This window comes from Anopheles marshallii, chromosome 3, assembly GCF_943734725.1.
Source record: "Anopheles marshallii chromosome 3, idAnoMarsDA_429_01, whole genome shotgun sequence".
Taxonomy (NCBI): Eukaryota; Metazoa; Arthropoda; class Insecta; order Diptera; family Culicidae; genus Anopheles; species Anopheles marshallii.
In genome coordinates this window covers 80,455,934-80,478,325 of record NC_071327.1, presented here as the reverse complement: position 1 = coordinate 80,478,325, position 22,392 = coordinate 80,455,934, and the positions used below count along the sequence as shown (strand labels likewise).

At 43.9% G+C, this 22,392-nt stretch overlaps 2 protein-coding genes across 2 annotated transcripts; one reads left to right on the top strand and one right to left on the bottom strand.

Annotated features, from left to right (window-relative positions):
- Positions 1 to 2,575: 2,575 nt before the first annotated feature.
- LOC128711217 (uncharacterized) lies at positions 2,576 to 22,181 on the top strand. The gene is made up of 4 exons (XM_053806084.1): positions 2,576 to 3,423; positions 21,108 to 21,294; positions 21,365 to 21,837; positions 21,926 to 22,181. The coding sequence occupies exons 1-4, from the start codon at positions 2,576 to 2,578 to the stop codon at positions 22,179 to 22,181; spliced, it is 1,764 nt and encodes a 587-aa protein (XP_053662059.1).
- Positions 4,913 to 13,492, bottom strand: LOC128711219 (carbohydrate sulfotransferase 11). Its single transcript, XM_053806086.1, has 5 exons — positions 13,358 to 13,492; positions 6,336 to 6,612; positions 6,037 to 6,242; positions 5,406 to 5,573; positions 4,913 to 5,290 (listed from the first exon to the last, which is right to left on the bottom strand). The coding sequence occupies exons 1-5, from the start codon at positions 13,490 to 13,492 to the stop codon at positions 4,913 to 4,915; spliced, it is 1,164 nt and encodes a 387-aa protein (XP_053662061.1).
- Positions 22,182 to 22,392: the final 211 nt, after the last annotated feature.

Below are 22,392 nucleotides of genomic sequence, written 5' to 3'. Positions count from 1 at the left end.
TGTGTGTATGCGCGAACGTTTTCGCACCATTAAGAGGAGGCGGGTTAGGATGCGAACTGATTTTCTATGTTATAAACGATAGATTCCTAACCCTACCTTTTTTGCGTCGTTAGTCTACACTCGCAAGAGGCATCAAATCTAGACGGTCGAAATTCATGGAAATCAGCACTGATAACGATTGTGTACTCCAAACACAGAGTAATAACGTCAATAGAAGCAAACATAAAAAAGAATCACACAACCGGCGTGTAGCTGTCAGGAAATGTGTACAAAAGCAGAAGAAATAATTTTAGAATGGCATAAAAGTTGTATATTGTCTGGATGGGATTGAGGTAGAAGTAATGATACGTGCAACTCTAGGGAGAATGATTGCGAGAGTGGTTTCGATGGAGTAGACAAAATGTGCATAAGCTAGAATGGGATTGCATCAGAAGAATATATACTATAATGCAGCAACGAGGATGAGGTAACACTGTTTGCAACCGTAGTTAGTAGCGTGCCCAGTTAATAGTTTGAAGGCAAACGGGAAAAAAACTGAGGCATTGTGTGAATGCGTGCGTGTGTAAGTGGCTGATGAATGGTCCAGTAGCTGCACTATCGAGCAAAACGGTTTGTGATAAGAAAGTGCGTGTGAGTGTGTGTGTGTATGTGCGAGCGATTGTGTGTAAATAGACAGAATAAGACTCTTGGCGCTACCGGTAAATAGAAAGGGAATAAAATGTAACAAATCAGAAAGCGGAAAAGCATATTATTTGGAATATTTTTTTTAGTTCAATATAACACGACGAAATTGCCCGTTGTATATTTACATAGATTTCGTTAAAAGCCTCGTTTTTTCTATTATTTTGTTTTTCGTGTTTTTGGTTAACCTGTTTTGCCTGTCCACTGCCAAAAGTGAGTGGCAACACAGGAATCGTCTGTTCAAGGTAAACATCGTCGGTTCCACGTGCAAACTGAAGCGGGAAACACAGTAACAATTGCGCGCAGTGCATCATCGTCATAGATCAAATAGATAAAGTTTGCCAAGATCATACAAAGAATATTCGACAAGCTGAAAAACACGTGCTGTGTAGAGTTTAATATGTTGCAAATGCTCTAGTGTGTAAGGTGAGCGAAAGGGGATAGTAAAGAGACGGTGATTCATTAAACTGAATGAAAGCGACGAACTGCACTGCCGCTGTTCCGAAAATTATGGAAAATGGCGGCCGAACAGTTCGTTTGAAATGTTTCCCTCCGGAGTCACTGTTATATATTCTTTTCTTCGCTAATTAAGTGGCTAGGAGAAGTGTGCGTTTCAGAAACAAACAGAAACAAAAGCATGCGATATCCATCTATATCCGACGATATAGTTAGAAACAAATGATAACATATGCATAAAACAATCGTTGGAATAGTTTTATTATTTATGTGAATAGTTGCACCATTTGTTCGGTTAAATATAATTTAATTGTGACGCAATTAAACAATTCGGAAGGAAAGGTAAACGTTATTAACCAACCAAGCTCTTAAAGTACGACCGGAAGCAAATTTGGAGAGTGTGATCCAACAAACAAAACCACACACTATAAAACAAACGAAACTTTAGACAGATTAGACGCCAGCGCTGAGCATATCTATGTGGACACACGGTAGCTTAGGGAAACAAAACAAAACAAAACAAAAAAAAACTAACAAACGGTCATACCCTCTGTTCTTGGTCATCTGTTTTGTTCTGTTTAAATTCATATATTTTTGTTTTAGACTTTTAACAAGTATGCAATTTAATTGAATGATCGTGCAGCGCGCCAACAGCGCAAAGAGTGAGAGAAAAAGGCGTTGTGTGCATCGTGCACGGGTTAGGGCTGGCGCGGAGGGTATAATAGGAGAGGAAACCGGCGACAGAAAACGTGAAATGATCTACAAACTAAAAATTCGAGTTTAAAAAAGAAAATAAAGTGAAAACATGAGAAAAGAAAACAAAGAACAACTGAAAAGAAAAATATAAAATTATGTTATTTCACTACAAGGTCATGGTGGGTGCTGATTAGCGTATCAGTTATGCGTTGAGAAATTTCGAACATTGGATCAAAAATTCAAAAATGGATCCTTGCATACATTTGCTTACATCGTTGACGCTGTCGACTCTGAAATACGATCGCTCAATGGCATCATAATAACCAGTGGCATAATGAGGTTTCTTGAATGGGTGGGTAATTTATTAGATGTAAGAATGTCCCTGAAACCATTGAATGGACTGCTATAATTGCACTTACAGCACACCCATATTAGCGAATGAGCATTACAACCGTTCATATCAGATACTGTATGATATATGATGTACTTAGCACTATTTTTATTTACATCGCACCATAATCCTGGCGTCAATAATTCGAATCGCAATTATAGTATTCGCATTCCATTTTTTGAAAATCATTTCGTGTATAATGGCCCTAAGCGCTTCAAATGTTAACCCGTGTGTTTACATCTACGCCGCCGACCAAGAAAACACGCTGTCAGTATAAACGCACAATCCGTCACATCGTCAAATAGTTGTTTTGATTTCACGCGCGTTTTCACTGTTGCGATCGCTCACGGTATGAATCTCGTCGAAAAGTACGAAAAGGACATTCCGAAAAGATTGCAAAATGACTCAATTTTTGTGGAAAAAGTGGCAATCAACCGGCAGCGTTCGGTTGTGTACGTAATAACCACAGATAAGCGACTGTTTGAGGTGCGGGAACGGGCGATTTTGTGCCAGATACCGCTCGTGTTAAATGCCGCTGATGAGGAACACCATCGTCCGTATATAAACAACTCCCGGTTATTCAACGACACACCGTGCGAGATGGATACAAGCACCGTGGTGGACTGCCACAGACCGTGCAACATTAGTATCAACATTTTTCGTGCAAATGATGGAACTAAGCGGAAACTTTTCATTATCGTTCAACTGGACCGATCGTTGGTAGTGGTCGAGCGTCGCAACATAGACGGTTGCGATGGTAACGGATTGTTAGTGATACATTCCCGATTCGAAGAGTTCCGTCAACTTGCCTACGTTGAAAATCCTCAACGTGCCGGAAGCTGCTCGGTTCGGATAGAATTAGGCGATCGAGATGAGCCGATAGTGACGGATTTTCTGGAGGGGTGTTTCGGTCGGCCCGGATCGAGTGCCCTGGAGGATAATTTTACCTGCTTCGATGAGGTGCTGAAAATGTTGCGTGATCAAACTGCAGAACGTAAGGCACAGCTAGAAATGGCCCGTTTAACCGTGAGCGAGATATATAACGGGATGAACGAACGTATGAAAATGGTTCCACCACTGCTCCGATCGTCAAATCCGGAAGAAAAAGTTCCACTCGTGCGTTACGGTGAGGTGTGGAAAAAGATCCACAACGATCGTTTGCTGATCGGTGTTCCACTGTACAACTGTACGTATAAGAGGTAAGGAATTGAGATGAGAAGTTTAGTTTGCTAGAATCTTTATTATTGCCATTTCTTTTCGTACTCCTACTGCATAATCTACGAGACAAATTCCCAAATGTCAGGAAAGGAACCGTTGAAAACGAATCAAACTACAATGCATTATTACTTTCGTTTCCGCCAAAACACGTGAAATCTTTTCGATCTAATTGTATGAAATTTTGAATTATGATCGGTATCGGTCGTTATCTTCACTACTACGAAAGCAGAACGGGGTGTTTTGTGGTTTTAAAATAGTAATTCTTCAGTAATCGATAATTCGCTAACGCCAACTTAACGAACGCGAGCTCCTTCCACCTGTCCATTTATCTGCTCCTCGCTGATCATCGTCTGATATCATGATATCCTGCTTTGTACATTCTACAGCTTTGACTTGGAATTGATATCTTTGGTGTTGAAACTTACGCTGGAATATGAAACTATATCTGTCAGCACTATAAAGCTCAAGCTGTCGTGATGTGCTAGCACTAGCTTACACGCAAACTGAAGCTACAAACAAACCCATAGAACGGCGTTAAAGAATCTTCTTTCCAACCTTTGACTAGCTTAATGCACGATTTCCAACGTTTTAAAAAATGGAAGCAGATTGGTTTCCTTTGCTAATCACGCCTAGGGGTAAATAATATAACGCGTGGAAAAGTAGGTAAAACTGTCGCCGTGTTTCGATCCAACTGAACCGCTACGCCAACAAACATGCTATCTACCTTACAAACTATTATCAATCACGATTTGGTTCGATCGTAAGCCTCTTTGACTTTCGAAAAGCTGTGGCCACCGCCTGCATGCGCATCCATCTTTGGCGTTGGCGTGGAGCAATTTTCTTTATTATCCTTCTTCTTAGCCGAATCGAATTTTTGCCAAAACCGAAAACTATGACAAACTGGTCGAGAAAAAATTTACACCAAAATATGCATTTATAGTTACCGTCTCTTAAACGCTAATGGACGTATCTAAATGTATAATGTATTGGGTTGCGGTTTTGATTATCCTTTCAAATATGTAGAAAATAGTTTTGCTCCGGGCGCTTGCTTTTTAATATATTATCCTCTACTAATCCTAAGCTGTTCCGCGTGTTTGTCTTTTCTGTTGTGTGTCTTTTCTGTTGCTGCTAGGCCGCCAAAATTGCCAACCCACCCACTGCGCTCGTGCAGTTCCCCCAGGTGTTCCAGGGTCTTGAGGGCATTCGATGCTTGGAAATAGCGGAACTTGCTATCACTAGTAATTTGACGTAATGGTGATCTCACTATTTAATTTCCCCAAGTGTTGTCTACGCGTGCGAGAGCGAGAACCGACAAAGAGAGAAAGAGAAGGTCTTGAAAGGAGTGTCCTCTAGTGATCTATCATCAAGTAACATTTTTCTGTGTGTTTGTGTTGTTGTACGGGCTTGAAATGGGTTTGATGCGAGCTTGGTTTAAAATATTACTTCCCGCTCCTATTCCCGTACGGCTTCCTAGTCCTTAAAGTACCCCTTGGCACTGTAGCCAAACAGTTCGAAATCGAACCGATAGTAATCGTACAGTCCCCGGATCTGGGCGGCGTCCAGCTCCGAGAAGAACTTCATCAGCATATCGTTGGTGTGGGCACCCTTGCCCGCGTTTTTCCACTGCGGCTTGATGACGCTGTCCAGGTGCCCGATCGAAATGAGATAGTTCTGGTCCTCCTCGAGCGTCTCGAACTTGGCTATCACATCGTAATGGAAGAAGCAGGGCGTGCAGAAGTGCGTCACCGGCACCCAGTGCATATCGATCTCGAAGTGCGGATGTTTGATCTCATCCAGCAGATAATTGACAAACTCGGAAAACGTCGGATACTTTAGCAGCGACGAGGGCTGTTGTGAGCCGAACCCAGGTGAGCGGTAAAACATACGGGGAAATAGAAATGCATTGTCAATAATGGTCTCATTCCAGTCCCCTTTTTACAGGTCGGTGCATGCCGTAACGTACCTTCCCATTGACCGTTTTCCTGTACTTCTGTATGATGCGGTTGCCCAGCTTGTGATGGTGCGAGTTGGGTAGCGCATACTGAATCTTGTCCTTGTACGCACTGACCAGTCTTTCGAACGGATGTCGCACGATAATGAACGATATCGACTCGTTGATGGCTTCCTGCAGCTACAGTAGCAACGAGAGTGAGAGCGAGAAAAACCGATGTTAGGGCGAAATATGGAAGTTGAAACAATCGGTTGCTATCGATATGCGAATGCGCTTAGCGAAAGGAAGTTGCTATTTGATTAGCGCCAGGTTTCAGGGCAAAGCTAATAATGAAATCAATCCCAACGCAAAATGCTGTACGGAAGGGGGTTTTCCATATCATCGATGACAGGGAAATTACCGTGTTGCGCTGTGTAGGCGCTGGGTATTGTGTTTGCATATTTTATGTTTTGTTTGCCATCAGCTGTAATCCAATATCAGGTATAGCCGATATTGATTTTGCGCTAGAAAAACAGAGCTAATAAGAGGGCTAAGTGCTCTAAATTAAGCTGTTTGATGTTATTATATGCTTAATAGAATGAATTTTCAATCGAAACAATAGGATATCGCATAAAATGTGGTGGTGCACAAGTGCACACCTTACCTTTTCCACCGATGGTCTGGGATACTTTTGCCGTGCCAGCTGCAACGGGACGTCCTTCGTCTTTCGCAGGAACTGTGGTGAATAGCCGGCCATAAGATTAAAGTTGTACATCCAGGATGTGGAGGCCGCCTTGAACACGTTGCACCACACGAGATGGTACTCGTGCTGTATCAGATATTCCCATGCCTTCGGTTTGTAGTTGTGCTCTGTGAAAAAGGGCAAGCACGGGGAAAGGATGGTGAGACAAAAGAACAACATCTCATCCCCCAACACGCGATGCGATGGACGGATGGACTTACTGGACTCGTTCAATCGGTACTCGGTACATTTTTTCTGCATCCGCTCGACACGATGCTCCATGCGCTGCTTCATGTAGTCCATGTCCAGCCGGTACTGGCTGTTGATTGTGCTATTCTTAACGTTTCGCTGGTAGTGCTCATGATTCTGCCGGTCATGTGCGTGCTGTCGATGCTGTACCAGCCGGAGATGGTGAACTGCTCCGTCCGGGGGATGAATAGGCGCACGGAACTGTAGCAACTGCTGGCGTGCTGAGCCATTGCCGCTGATAGCTCCGTACTTGTGGTAGGAAGATGTGAACGTATTGTACAATAATTAAACAAGGTCATCAAAGCAGGGGCTTGACTTAATGGAATGGTGCACTGTAACAAATTACTCAATTCCGCAACTCTTAGTTTACTATAGATTTACATCCATCATTGCCTTCTTCTGGATGTTTTGTACGATAAAATCGCAAATAAGTTACCTCCACCATTGCATTATCTAATGGCATTTTAATATCGTACAAACATATTATGGATGGTTAATCGGCCCCAACGGTTTGCTGCTGAGGCAAGTTGTTACCTGTGCTACGGTGTTGGGAGCAGTTGCGTGCTACACCATTATTTACGCCCTGATTATGGTAAAATATTACGAATGGCTTCGTCTGCAGCTTCTGTATACGTCTACGAAGTGCGGATGACCACGGGAGCTATTTGTGCGGTGTTTGTCAGATGGGTGGAATAGGTTGAATGGAGCAAAATACGCATTCTGTGTACAGAAGGGATTGACCTATTGGTGCGCTGTGTACCGTTCGGTATCCTACACTGCGGTCACTGCAGCTGGGTTTCTTGCGAAACAGCAATGAATGAATGGGCGGTAATTATGCGGTATATTATGTTACGATTCAACGTGGACCAGCTGCGTTGTGTCATGCTCCTACGCTACTGCCGTTGACATTTTCATTTCGGTAGAGAAAAGTTTTTCTCGAGCCTTATGCAACATGATACCGTCGGCTAAAACTAAAACCATATTTTTCGAATATATTTATTGCATTTTTTTCCTATGCAGGTTAAGTTGAACACGAAAAAATCCCGTTTTGCATTTGAAGAGTTTCATAATGGAGGCGCCCGGCACCTGCTATAAATTAACCATCTTTTCCCATTTAATTTGATTGCTCGAATGCAATATGATCCTGACGGCCGTTTTCCGTATAATGATCGCACTTGTTTGACCTACATTGCATAAGAGATAATGCACCATATGCACCCGATGCACCCATCGCCGACCTGCAAGTGCATCCGTCAGCAAACGGCACCCACTAGCAAGGGCACGCCCCGTCACAGTGGGTGGGTGATTTAAAACATTCTCTTCCGATATTGTTTTCCATTTTCCCAACCATGCTTCTGCTGTGCGGTACCCGAAGAGCATTCAATCGAACGGTAGTTATGCAAAAACGGAAAGTACATAATGCTCCGACAGCACCGATGGAGAGTTTTGACATGGTGCAAAGGTACCACCCCATCGATAGCTGGCGGAACTCGGTGCTGCTGGAAGATATATTGTTTGCGCTTGGGCAGCCAAATTTGTTCCCAAAAAACGGGGTACCAGCGACGGTAGCAACGTAAGCATATTTTTGGTCATCTTGCCTGGCAGCCTTCCAGCTGCTGTCGGGCTGGAGCGGCAGATTATCCGCAATGAAACGTCGGAAAGGGCACGGGCGGACGGACGGACGGACGGTCCATCGGGAGAGATGTTTCGTGGGTAGTGGAATTCCAAAATTGATCCGACCAAGCTCACTGACCGGAACTATCGATTTGTTTTCTCGCAGCAAGTCGAGCAAATGTGAAATGATGGTACCTTCCAATTATTTGGCACGGTTTTCTACAGATAAATTGAGATTTCTATAAAGTTCTTCGGTTGGGCAAACAGCAATACCAAAAGTGTGCAAAAAGGTATAAGCTGTCGTTCAGATCATTGCTGAGCGACCCGTGTTCATATTTCTTGGGATGATCCTTTATTGTTTAAGGTAGATACATGAATAATGTTTATATTTAAACCTTCTGTGAATTCTAGAGCGAGTTCGGAAAGGACTTTTTTCTCGGAAAAGTCATGAAAACCTCGCTGATTCCTTTGTGCTGAATGTTGAGGCTGTCGAATATAAGATAAGCGTAAAATTTAATTTCCGTTCCATGGGCAGAACGGTCGCCGACGGAAGTAAAGTTATTCATACTAAACTTCTACCACACTATTTGCTTTCAAGCTTATATTTGAATACGTATTGCTTTTCTTGTCTACATCCGCTCAAGTTCCTTCATTCAATGCAGAATTTAGAATACATCCTTAAATTGGCCTATGGTAAGAGATACTGAGATATTCAAAATTCAAGTGTTCCTGGCTATTTTCCGCAAAAGGTACACTTAAACCATTCTTCACGAACAAACGGAAAGAGTATCCAGGGCGAATTGTTCGCCTTAGTTGTCATTTTAAAATACTTGCACAAAAGCAAAAAGTTCTTCTTCACTTCATTCTTTGAGTTCCCGTTGTCATTTCATTCTTCGTGTTTCCGTGCCTTCCGTGCCATTATCGGTGGATAGTTTAGTCTTATCGTCCTAACCGACCTCTTATGTTTGTCAAGTGAAATGAACAGCGAAGAAAAAAAGGTGATGGCAACCATCCGGCGGCCGCATCCCTGGTGTCAGGAAGGAACTTGCAATAGACGCTTGACCTCGTGTAGAATCTGTGTTGTTCTTTTCTTTTGCATTTGCCCTGTCTTCTTCCGAATCTTCCGTGCCGTGTGTTCCGTTTTGTGTCGGAAGACTGCTGGCAGATGAGATGAGTTCTCAAGCATGGCAAAGGCGGGGTAGAAGGTTGTGCAGTGCACACTCTTTTATGGCGTAATTAAGAATGTGGTAAATGTGGCATCGTTTCGTCACGTACCGCGTAATGGGTGCTTCAAAACAGGGAGAAGATTAAAACCGGAAAAAGGACACCACCGGCACAGGATGCCACCAGGTCGATGAATGGAGGTTGGTAGATTTGGTTACGAACAGGTTTGTCCGCTGCAAACCGGGGTGTGTGGGTTTTTCATGTGAAGTGTTTCCCTTTTTTGTGAGTGTTCTTTTGCACGAAAACATTGCGCCGGCAATAATGTACATTCCATTCCTGTACTTTCAGCTCCAACTCAGCTAGATAGTTGAAGTTTGCCCTTTGTCTACGAGTGGTTCGTACGTGTGTTTTCCATTGGAGACGACATTCCTATCGGACCGAAGGTATTGAAGGAATCGAATATTTGCTTTGAAAAGAATACCAGGCCAAAACCAAAGATCAACACGGTGGAGAAGTTTGTACCGTGCCATGTTATATACGCCCCCAGGAAAAGCCGTCATGTGTGAGCACTTTTCAGCAGTAGCAACGGTTGTGTGTTTATTGGATTACGTGTGGCCGTTCGAAAAACCACTTGGTTCAGCACCGGAAGACTCCGTCCGTTTGGGAGATTGAAAAAAAAACTACACACACTGCAGAGAAATTCAAAACGGCCAAAAATTCCGATATCGCTTTGCAGCGAAAGACTACGAAAGGCATGACATTCCGGACAGCATGTCACTTTTCCTTTACACACGGGCTGCGAAACTTATACCACCCTCCGGAAGCTAGCTGGGTGGGAAGTTTTCCCAAGCAGGAAGGCAGATCGGAGGGACCGGTGCTATACATGCTTTTGGTGGTTTCATTTATCGCCATGTCGCACCTGCCACGTTGTTCGCCTGCCGGGCAAGCACAAACATTTGTTCATCAGAATCAGCAAATTTGCATTGTGAAAACAGCCACGGATGCAGCTTCGGGTCGGTTGCGGCAGCTGTGCTCAGGTTGCCGGGAGATATACAAGATCTGGTTAAATGTTAGATGACTTGTACGTGGGAGCATATATCCTTTCCCAGCAGACGTTTGTGCGGGAATGTGGCAGCAGTGCCAGATGAACAGAACGATGCTGTAAGATGGAATCGAATGCGAAGAATTGTGCAAATTAATGGCATGCCGGTCGATATTTCGAACGAAAGAAAATAGTCTCTAGTCCGTGCCTTCGGCCATGGCTTGGTAATTTTGGTTTGGGCAACGACAAAAAAAAACCCCTAAAAGGGACCCATTTGAAAGGCTGTGGACTTTAGCAATGTTTTCGATGTAAGTCAGACAGCATGTCACTATCATTCTGTGAACTGTGTGCTGTTTTAGACTCACACAGTTTACTCCGTGCCACTAGGAAAACACACGAACCGGGAAATGGAGCATCCTCTGGAGTGGAAAATCAAACACCGTATGTGTCTCCGGTGCGTCAGCATCTGACTTCCCCGAAGCGAAGAACAGTGGTTCCGAGTGTGGTTAAAGTAAACTTCAATCAACGATTCATTTGGACCCGATCGTGCACATACCGCACCGGGGTAAATATGGTGCGAGTGAATGGTGTGTGGCAACTGGGAATACTCACACTCCATGTCCTTCGACAATGGGGAGGGGTTGTTTTGAGGGACCCATCATGGTACCTTTCACCGACTGTACACACAGCGAGCAACGATCTCCCGCCACCACAGGGAATGTGGGAATGCTTTACTGCAGTGCTTTTATTTTTTGATGATGTATTTTTTATCTCTCTTTTCCTGTTTATTTTTCTCGCCTTATCCGGGAAAGCCATGTTGTCCCAGTTTCGCTTTTCGTGAACGAAGCAGGCGTTGCTTCCGGTGTGAAATTGTATGAGCTATGAAGACGTTCGGCAATGCCTAGATATATTGATTGCTGAATATTTCACCAACTGCGCATAGAGCTACCTTGTCAGAATAATGGACCGATGGAAATATTTTATGTATCGATTTAATACGAAAAAACTCCCTTACCCACCATACTTTATGGTCAAACGGAAACTGTTAATTAACGTTAAACGATCTGCAAGCGATTGTTTTATTTTAAGTGCGCATGTAAATTTGTTTGTTTTCCAGCCGTTTGCTGGGCTGTGCTGCTCGGTTCGGGTGCTTCACGGAACAAACCCATAAAACTTCGTTAACTATCGGTTGTAGGCAATTTTACAGCAAACCTCCTGGGTGAGCAAAAGTGTCGATAAAACGATGGGCCGTAAACGTTTGTTTGCCGGAAGTCGTTTGATTTGTGGCCGTTATCGATTATCGACACTAACCGATTGCGTACGAGAATTGAAGAGAGATTACCCAAAACTGTCATCCGCCGGGTTGGTCTATTTCATGCGCCTTATTCTGCAAGTAATGTTTGAGCAAATAAGCTGCTTACGCGATAGAATTGTTAAAAACCAAACAGAACACAAGAAAGCGGGAAAAACGGAAATCATTATAGATCACTTTACCCATTTTTCGCGTCGGTTGCTTTCACGTCAAAAGGTACTAAAAACCATTGGACCCTTCGCACCGGAATTCCCAAGATGTTTCGCACCGCACATCACCAGTGCGACTGGAATCAAGCGAGTGGAAAAAGGTTTTCATCCCCACGCGGGCTGCCGGGCCACTGGGAGGATACCCTCTCGGGGTTGCTGTGCCATTGGCATCGAATAAACGTACGGCAAGAGCTATTTAGATGCCGCTCAGCTTAAAGACTAAACAATTGAAACCGATCTGGGAAGGCTTTTGGTCAAGATTGACGGATCTTTTTTTTTGGTTTTGGTCGAAAGTGTCACTCACTGTCTTCGCCTCGAAGCGCAAGAATAAATTTGAAAGAAATATTGAACTTTTCGTCATTTTTGTTCTTATTCTCGAATCCTTTTATTCGCTACGGGCCACTTGATGTGATCCTTTCGAGTGTCCTCTGGCAAGTCTGTTGTTTTTTTTTTGTGTTTTGTTTCCGATAACGCCATATTCTAGCGTTTCTTTGCTTTGTTTTGCTTTAAAGGTGATACAAGCACGTCCCGTGGGTTGGTGAAACCTTTACAGGGTAGAATTGCATAATGTAGCTTTCGTTGGGTTCATCTTCCCTTTTACCCCGTTAGTGTGACCGTCGTTCTAACCATGGGACAGCTCGTTGTCAACGATCCATGCAATGAATGGATAGGAACAAAATCACCGACCAGCAGTTTAACCCCGCTCCGCTCATCGATCGAAACAGTTGGCATCGGTACGGGAAACACCGGGATCCATCAATTACTGGGTCAATGGGAGTGCAAACAAACTTTGTTATCATTCCGGGTTGAGTTCTTGCGGTGTGGTTGGTTTTTGGGACACATTGACCAGTGCCCATGCACGATTCATGGCTCGCAACACGAACCAAGAACTTCGAAGTCTATCACAGCACGGTGGGAGCTTCCAAAGCGAGTAATAAGTGTGGGCTCTTTTGGTCTAACCAACACAGCATGGAATGTTTTGTTTGGAAATTGCCTGTTGTTTGGACCTTCATTTCCATTCATTCCATTTGTGGATATTGTCAAACGATGCCATGGTGTACCCTGGTGAGTGGGGTTAGCGTTGGTTGGTGTAATTTGACTGGTTCTTTGATTTCATTTGTTATTGAAAAGGATTTAATTTTAGATTTGATCCGTACCTACATTGCGAGGGCTGTTCATGTAATTGGAAAGGGTCCATTCATGTTGTCATTATTCGCATCAATAATTACCCACGCAGCAATGTTTCCTGCGTTGGCTAAAGATAGTCATGGAGACTTTTTCTGTTTGACGTCGTTTGACCGTTGTGGATAGATTATTCAGACCTATTTTGAGGTAGAGTAGTGGTTCTGTTCGGTTACATCGTAATGGTCCAGATCACTCCCAATCGAATTATGGGTAAGAACACGTTATCTTTAGGACATTTATAGATTACTATAATCTAAAAATGCAGAATGACGAACCAGGTATAGACGTAAAATGTTGAATAGTAGAGTCTTATCTTGACCCGATTTACGATTAACGATGAATAAGAGGAATTTTTCGTACACCGTGTTATAAAAATAGAATTATAGTCCCTCACTTAAGTAACTGCCCTATCGCTTATACATTATCTATAAAATTTTGAATTTATCTTCAAGAAAAATAAAAACTTACCGTATACTGACGAAATCGATACAGATGATCGGAGGTGATTAGGTAGAGTACGGTGAGTGGAATAACTGAGAGGGTGGTAAAGAATAGAAAGAGGCGCTTAATGATGCGCCATTTGGTCCTGGTGTGTCCTTTCATGTAGTCGCGCCACGCTTTCGTCCATCGATCGTCCTTCGATCCGATTAGACGCTGACCGAGAGGGAAGAGTCAAAGTGGCGTCGCCCACCCTGTGTAACCCGCACCGAGACGGACGGAATGTTGCGGAATGCCTGCACGACCGATCCAGGGGACAGCAGTGCAGCAGGTTACCAGGCTTCGTTACCGCTGGGGACAAATCTTTAGCAACCTCGGTACATTGGACAACGCTGCAGGTGAGGCATAATTGTGCCGGATTGGAGCAAAGGTTTATACCACCGGACGTTGATTGATTGCGCTGTGATTAGCGACGATCCCTTTCTGGCACGATCCTGTCACAGGTGGTCCGACGGAGAGGGGTCCGAAGCACCGCACGGCATCGAAATCTAAAGAGAGAAAAAGCGAAAAAAAGGGGAAAAACCAAACGATAATGATAGTTTTTTTGTTTAAATGCCTTTGAACCGGAAAGCAGGAAATGAGCGCATTAGGTTCGTTGGGGTTTGCTTCCCATTTACATTTCCTTTTTGTTCTGGTTGTGTGTGGTTTGGCAAATCCACGTTCCACGGGCAATGGAGCAATGATGCTGATACACGGAGATAATGTGATGAGCTGCAATTACGCATTATTTTTGCGTTTATTTCTACCAATTTCAGTACGCTACAGCGCAGAATAGTGGTCGACTAATGAGGTCGGCACTTGAACAAGTATAAATGGAGTAAGAATAACAACTACCTCTAGTACGGATGTACGGCATGTGCGCGGTATGGACGAGGCTTCGAAGAGACAGAAGGTGTAGCATTGGATAATTGGTGTGTGGGCGGACGGTATGATTGGGGATTTAGCTGCTTAAGAATGGCTATAATCCGACAGGCGAGTGGCTAAAGACGACCAATTGCTGGCTGTATGAAGTACTTAAGATAAGAGTATCTTGGAATTCATATTAGTGGTAGTACAGGGATTGTGTTCTCTACAATATCTCAGAAGTCAGAGACGTGAGTTCAATATTATACTCTTATAGCGAGCAAAAGTTCGCAAAACGAACATACTGTTTTCCTCTATTCGGACTCGAAGTCAGGACATGGAAGAAGCTTAGAACTAGTATGGGATGTTCAGAAGCTGCTAAGATTAATAGCATGAAAGTCCTAGCATCGAAGAACTAGAACTCGTACAAGAATGAAGAACTTCCCAAGAACTTGCGGAGTGCTAAGGAAAAAGTTCCAGGAACACAAGACAAAACAAGTTCTCAATCATCCAAAGACATTCTGAAGGTGGAAACATTTTGCCGAAGTTGCGGTGCCTCTTCCACGAGTGAATTACGTATCTGAAACACATGCTATTTCTTGTATTTAGACAATAGTGAAACAATTATACACACAATTGAAGAGGGTTGACTGTATTTGAATATAGTAACTCATCGTTGCATGACACTGATGCCATCTGTATGATGATATAAGAGAAAATCACATGACTGTGTGAACATCTAGTGTTAATAGACTGACTACTGAGGCTGATGGACACGAACTGGCCCATTACAAGGGACTGTTTGTTTCACAAAAGCAATACAGTGGATTGCGGATCCGACACTGACGCTTATTACATTGCTTTTATGCATCGTAACTCGTCCAACGCATTCGGACGAGTTATTTATAACTCAATTAATTCATTTGAACATCGTTCCATTTGCCGCTGGTTTTTCATAACGATCGCCATTATTTATTTGCATTTGGATATTTGTTTAAAATGCCCCCTTCCGAAATGTTCTTCCCCATGCTGTGAACGGTGGAGTTGGGCAAGAATTTTCTAATCCCCATCAACATGGAACTAAATAAAGTGAGCGATACACAGATAGCACTGAATAAACTAACATTTTTGGACATTTTTACAGCGCATGTAATAAACGCACTTACGCACATGTCCCCCCTCCTCCGGTGGTATGTTTATGCCAGTTTTATGGCGAAACAAACTAAATAAAGCAATTGCATTCTAAACGTAAAAGCTGTCAGCACGGTGCAAAAACTGGCATCGTCTGCAAATGGAGGAGCATATGTTTGCGTTCGTTGTTTTGGGGTTTAATTCATCCAGCCAGGACGTTGCCTAACTTCCGAAAGTAATTTCGGAGCAACGATATCCATGGTCGACGACCGGCGGGCGCGCACACCATTAGCGGCGCATATGGATGTCGCACGATCACGCCATCAACCGGCTCTATTCGCGGGCACTGATACGTTGGTATAATGACTTTTAATGTGGGTGGCAGAACACAACAGATCAAATGGGCTGTAGTTTATATGTAAAAAATTCGTTCAATTGTTCACTAACGTAGAGAGTAACAAAAAAAAGCGAACCGTCTGTGAGTCGGTTTTTGCGTGGCTATTGCCTAGCGTTTTGCCCCAAATTATCGTGCAACAGATACAGTTGCTATTGTGGCACTTGCTAACCCACACACATACATACACAAACACTCCAGTCGGTTTAATTGAACGTGATACGTGCACGGGCAAACCGATGCCACTAAATTCAACCCGAGCCGATGTTTTGCACGTCCGTTACGCCGCAAGATGCTCTAAGATTCATGCGATTTGATCACGCACTGATAAGGTCCGGAGGCGCGGGCAAACCGGGGAAGCGATGGCGGGTGGTCGTGGCCGGGACGACTAATAGAGCCCGAGGTTTCGAGTGCGGTGTAGTAGTGGAAGAGCTTATATCTATGAGATTGATTTAACCTATGGGGCCGTTGGGCGGGAAACGCGAGACGATGGCACACAAGACGCGTTACGAAACGTGACCGTGGTCGTAGATTTGATTCTCGGACCTCACTGGGCTGCCCTGTAGCTGGGCTAGGGGGTTTAGAGCGGCCGTATGGCTTAGAAGGGTGAATTCGTTTGTTCCTCCCTTTTCCGCGTTTGATTGCCCACCTCCGGATGGGTGGGTGCATGACGAGGGAAAAAGGTGTAGAAATTGAAAACTGACGAGGTCAAGAGATACTTATGCTGCCAATGTGAAGGCCATAGCACCGGTTTAGGGGTTTAATGTTTCCATCGGAGCAGCGCGTGTAGCAATTTGTTTTGCTTTCGGTTGCACGCGTAGTGCTGCGGTGTGAATGTATCGTGTATCGTGCCATTTTACCTTCAATGTAGACATTTTGCTGTACATCAATTACTTTCTTCTGTTTTTAAAATGTCAAAATACGCAACTCAAAGAAAGATATTAAGCTAATGTTTCTGGTGTTATCTTGTTTTTAACAAAGAGTACATTAGAGTTTCTTCATGTTTGATTTTATTATAACTGCGTGACATAACTCTATGAACTCTTTAGTGTTGGTAATTGATCAAAAATTTAAATTGTTCGACTAAAATGATAATGCCGCAGTACGCTTTTAAAGCAATTTATTTTGCACCTTGCACCACCACTTTTCACATTTACTTACAAATATCAGGAAAATGAGAAGTTTTCGAATGTTTATAACTTACTAACACTAGCAACATTACATTTATCTGCTTTTTAGAGTTTTGGTTTTGTAAAAACAAGTATAGTTATGCATAGGGTATAGTTGTGTTACTCACTGTATGTTAGCAGTATTACTAAGCACGGTTGTTGGCGTGAACAATAATGTTTTTCCTTCACTAACAGTTCCATCGAAAAATTCCTCGATTCCATCCACAAAAGATAAGGTGTCCAATCACGGAACATGGAAGCAAGCTTCTTCCAACTATAATGTGTAATCCAGTGTTGCAAATAGCACAACCTGGAATTTGTCCATGAATCATTGAAATTAAAATAATTTGATCAGTCCTGGTCCATAAGTGTAGTCAGCCAGAGAGCAATTCTTTAAAAGGCTGCTCATTCCAGCTCCGATATGGTCAGCTGTTAACTGACTGTAACAACGTTTTTTTTTATTTTGTTAAAATATTGAACACGACCATGGACAGTATATTCAGCTGTTTTGGTTCCCATTAGCATCGGATATCAGGACTGTTCATCAATAATGTAAGCAACTAAATTGCGCTGATAACAGGTACTATTGGACGTGGGTTGTTGTCTATAAAATTGGAGGCACCCGAGTTCCTTCACCCACCGTCACCAGGGTGTGCACCCCGTGATGGCGTCATTTTATCGAGCGGCACACCGTGCTGGTGCATAATCTTGTGGAATGCAATTTTGTGCTTCAATTGGTTAGTTTATCAACGGAGGCACCTTCGGCAGGGGTTGTGCCGGTGCGCCTCCATCGCATCGTGCGGAAGAGAGGGACCCGGTGGATATGGCCGACCCCTTTTCGGCCCCTCCAAAACAAGCAAGGAAAAGTGCATTCTAGCGTGTGTCTGTCCCCGTACACTTATCGTTGTCGCTTTATTCACCGAACGACACACTCGTTCGCCAATGACAATCACTCAGTTAATGATGTTATCATCTTTGCCGGAGTAGAAAGAAGAGTGGTCGACAGGATGGAGGCGGCTAATGTGGGTACACACTCCCACATACACACACATACACATATCATGATGTTGGTAGAATGGAAATTAGTGCGCACGACGATATCACACACGGCTGGCAATTTCGCCAATGGGAGCGCGCACATGGCGGACGACAAGGAAAAGTGAACTAATTAGCTTCGAAATTCAATTAAAAACTTTTCCACGCGCTTGTTGCGGCCGCTTGAGATAAGAGTCCTGTTGTCCCGCATCAGCGCGTAGTGTGTAGAACGATGTTTATGTTTTGTTCTGCGCTTTTTGTGCATGATCGTGACACTGTTCCGCCGGCTGTGCTATTTGTCCAACAGGGATGAAACGATAAAGCCAATAACGTGGATGGAGGCGCCCGGCAACCTTGCACGAATGATATGCAAATTAACCTTTTATGCTTATCCGTTTTGCTGTAGAACTTTTCGCGCTTGCTGATAAACGGCACGAAGGTAAAGTCGCACACTCGAGGTGCAGCGGATAATTGATAGTGTAGCTGCACGGGTACAGTGTTTATGTTGCGGATTATTATGCAAACAAAAACCTCATTTTAAAGCCAGTGAAAAGCGAATAAATTGCCCTCAAAATTAATCGAATTAATGAAATAAATGTAAAATTCATACCAAAGTTTTTCGAGACAATTTTGTTGTCAAACACCTTGAAACTCATTTTATTGAGAATGTGTTTTGAGTTATATTTATCTTTTTATAATACAATTTCAAATGCCATCAACGATAAATAAACTAAAATATTGAATATTTGTGTTGAAATTAGATTAATATTCGGCTCATTTGCCCCGTTCTTCCGATAATAAAAAATCATGGTCATTTTCATGGGCAGCATCAAATGAAACTGTCCGTAATGGTGTACCTAACAGGATTGATTCGTTTGTTAGAAGCTCATTTGTATGCGGTTGTTACTTAATTCGCGTACCAATAGATAACTCAGGTGTCCATTTCGTTCTTGAATTTTAGATAACGGGGCCGTTATTATCATACCCTCGGTTTTTTGTTGCTGTTTGAAACCCCTTTCCAATGTTGTTTGCTCAATCAAACGTTGTTTTCAACCCTTGCCCCGCGGCACCTTGGCATTCCCAACGATGAACCTGTATCGATCTATTCTTTCCCACGACTTCCGTTCGGTCTGAGAAAGTTGGTCGTGAATTTCCCACAGCCAACGGGAAGGTATCGGAGGGGAAGCGGTTGTCCGGGAGACGGGACAAGCACGCTTGCGAGATCTGTGCCAATACATGCAAACGCTAGGAAGAGCGTTCGTGGAGGGGTGTTGCTTGGTGTGCGGTTGCTACGAGCGACACATTCTCGCACACTGCCAAAGCGTGTTCTACGCACATTTCTCTACCGCGTTGTCAGAATGGGACGCTTTTCCTTTTCGGCTGTCAAGTGTTTTTCCGTGTGTTTTTGCAAAGAAAACAGGCAAACATTTACGAAAAGTTTATTTTTCCAAATTTCCACTCTTCGACAGAACAGGGGTGAGTGTTTTAATTCCACAAAAATGCTTGTAATGCGTTTCATCTGGTGTGCGACTCGTAGACAGGCAAGAATTCACTCAATTTTCGGTACTCACAGAACGCTCATACTTCAGACATGCTCCTCCGGCGCATCAAGGAGTTCTCGAGCTTACGCCAAAAACCAATTCTATCCCGCAGTGGAGAAGTCGCTGGTTTTCTTTTTATTCAACACACGCTTTTTTCGCAACACTGCACCAAAACACGGGCATGTCATGTGCCCTTCCGCACTACCAAGCCGTGGATACGTATCGGGAATGAAATGCAATGGTTGCTACGGCAGCGAAGCACATGATGCATTCGAAGGAACGCACGGAGTTTCAGTTACGCCACAGCACATTCACACACCACCGTGTTGTACACTTTTGACATTCATGCACCGGAAAAAAAACTGTGTGCGGTAATAACTCGGGCATGCAGGGTGACATCGGTCATCGCGCTACGCTTTGCCGAAAATTGGACTCCTCGCCCCCGTTTTGTCTACACACACCTCCGGCGTGTCGGTGCGGTAAATATATGTGCGGAATTGCGCCAGAACAGCGAGAAATCACTTACAAAAATAGAACAAAAACACTATTGACGGTAACACACCCGCCACGGGCACAGCCGATGTATCCGGCACCTTCAGCGGACGATAGAAGAATCGTTTGACACAAAAGAGCGTGGTAGTCTCGGGGTGATGATGATGATGTTTGGTCGGTACCCCGAATGCCGCTGCACGCAGCCGCGGAAAATCCCGACCCAAGCGGAGGTGGTGCGCTCTATCCCACTTTCGCTTCCGGTATGGCAATTTGCAAGAACACTCTCCGATACTACGCGATAACGCAACACCTCTACGGGGCTGACGAACCTACCACAACGCCGATGACCGACGGTACTGACCGGTGTGCTGCGTCCGGTTCCGGTGGTGTTTGGCATGGAACTGACCGAAGCCGCCGGACACCGTTGGCTTCCGAGCCAGTGGGCCCCGTTCGGGTTTTGGGTTCGGCTGGCTGCAGTGCCGCGCGCGTACTCTCGCTCTCACATACGCTTGCAGCTGATAGTCGGCACTCGGATCCCCCCAGTGCGTTTGTACGCGGAGAGTGCTGCGAGCTGATTGTGCAGTCCCGCAGTGAATGCTGCACGGTTGGGGAGCATATCGTAGAACGCGCTGGTTCTTGCGTGAAGTGGATGGGATCCAATTACCGTGAACTACTTGCCTGACCTGAGAGAGCGCCTTGCTCTGCCATGTGTGCTTTCGGTTCGAAACCGGCGAACATTTCATCCTTGTGCGAGTGCCGGTCTGCTGATGCCGACGTCTACTAAAAATCTGACTCAAGGGGAGAAGTCGGTGTAAAATGAGTGCCTAGTTACGGAACGCACAGCACTTGCCAAATTTAAACACACAATAGGAATTATAAGACAAATTTAAACACACAAGAGGAATTATAAGACTGCAGTTATTGGAGGTCAAATTATTCAAACAATCAACTTGCACTGTTTAGAAATAATAAAAAGGTATCAAATTAAGACTATTAAGTTCGTAAGATTGTCTTAATATTATTTATTTTTGATTCTAAATTTGAGCACTTATAGCTTTCTTACTAATTAGATTGAGTACTTATAACTTAGAACTTACATTTTTTCTTCATTACAGGCGGTTAACATTAATTAATCTTCGATTGCTGTTGCTGAGCCAAAATGATCAAACAGTTCCATTCATCACTCGGTTCTATCGGCTCCGGGATGATGATTACAACTTTAAATCTTATCATGAAATCATGGAAATGGTAGATACCTTCGAAAACGATCACGCCTTTCAACAGGAATGGGTAGCCAGCAAGGTATCGTAAAGACAGGATCTCAAATTTTGCAATAACCGTAACGAAGAATTTTATTATTCTTTACTTTTAGCATAATGTTCTTCATCCGGAAGAATCTGCAATATTTCTGGCCTGCTGTGATCTGTCCGCGCTGATTCCTCATGGCTTTGGCTTTCATTTCAACTGCTTCGTCACCTACAACATCGAAACATACGATACGGAATGTGATGAGCTGCAGCTGAACGTGGGTTCGGTGGAGGTTCTGCAGCAACAACTGTGCAGCTCAGAGCTATGGGTTCAGTTTTGTAGCGTGTCGGAATTGAGCCGTGATTTGCTAGCAGTAACGTCCACGTCGGATTTTCTATCACTGGAAGTCCGATACAAGCGCGAACCGAACATTGCAATGAAGGAGTTTTGTGTCGGTAGATTGGGCTTTGCAGAGGTGTTATCGACCATTGTAAATCAAACCGTGCTGTATTGTGCTGATAATACGTACTGGCAGGGTACGATGATAAGATTGGATCGAATGGAGGAGAAGCGCTTGCGGATGAAACTATACAGCAGGTATGGTGGTGTGTTACGCGGTGTATTTGATCATTCTTATCATATCATCCAACTGTAAATAACTTTATTCCGTTCCCCCTTTGCATAGATATTCCCATCAAATACTGACGCTGCTGCAATCGATCTACGCTGATTATGAGGAGACTTGCTCGATCGATTTGTGTGCGACCACGCAGAGTACCACAGCGCTAGAACTAAAGCAACGGCTTTTGGATGAATTGCAAAGCAAAATTGAACAACCAATGCAGAAAAACGTATGCATGCAGAAGGAATTCAGTACCGATTTGGTTTATTGTTCGTTAGACATACGGGAACCGCGGGAAAGCGATAGTGCATCTAGTTGATGCTAACCAGATCGTTTCCGTCGCCATTGCCACGATTGTCGATTGCAACGTGCACGTTCACTATCGCTGGATTGCGATTCATCAGGATCGGCTCATCATCATCCACGTCGTCTGCGTTTGGATGCTCTGGGGTCAAATACGGTTCAGGATCTTTAACGTGCTCAGCGTCCTTAAGAATATCGACGTAGATAGACACGGCAGGATTTTCATC

Coding starts and splice junctions, on each gene's coding strand:
- LOC128711217 (XM_053806084.1), top strand. CDS start 2,576: ATGAATCTCGTCGAAAAGTACGAAAAGGACATTCCGAAAAGATTGCAA. Junction 3,424..21,107: donor TACAACTGTACGTATAAGAG/GTAAGGAATTGA, acceptor TCTTCATTACAG/GCGGTTAACATTAATTAATC. Junction 21,295..21,364: donor AGGAATGGGTAGCCAGCAAG/GTATCGTAAAGA, acceptor CTTTACTTTTAG/CATAATGTTCTTCATCCGGA.
- LOC128711219 (XM_053806086.1), bottom strand. CDS start 13,492: ATGAAAGGACACACCAGGACCAAATGGCGCATCATTAAGCGCCTCTTT. Junction 6,613..13,357: donor ATCGATTTCGTCAGTATACG/GTAAGTTTTTAT, acceptor TCCTACCACAAG/TACGGAGCTATCAGCGGCAA. Junction 5,291..5,405: donor GGAAAACGGTCAATGGGAAG/GTACGTTACGGC, acceptor GGCTCACAACAG/CCCTCGTCGCTGCTAAAGTA.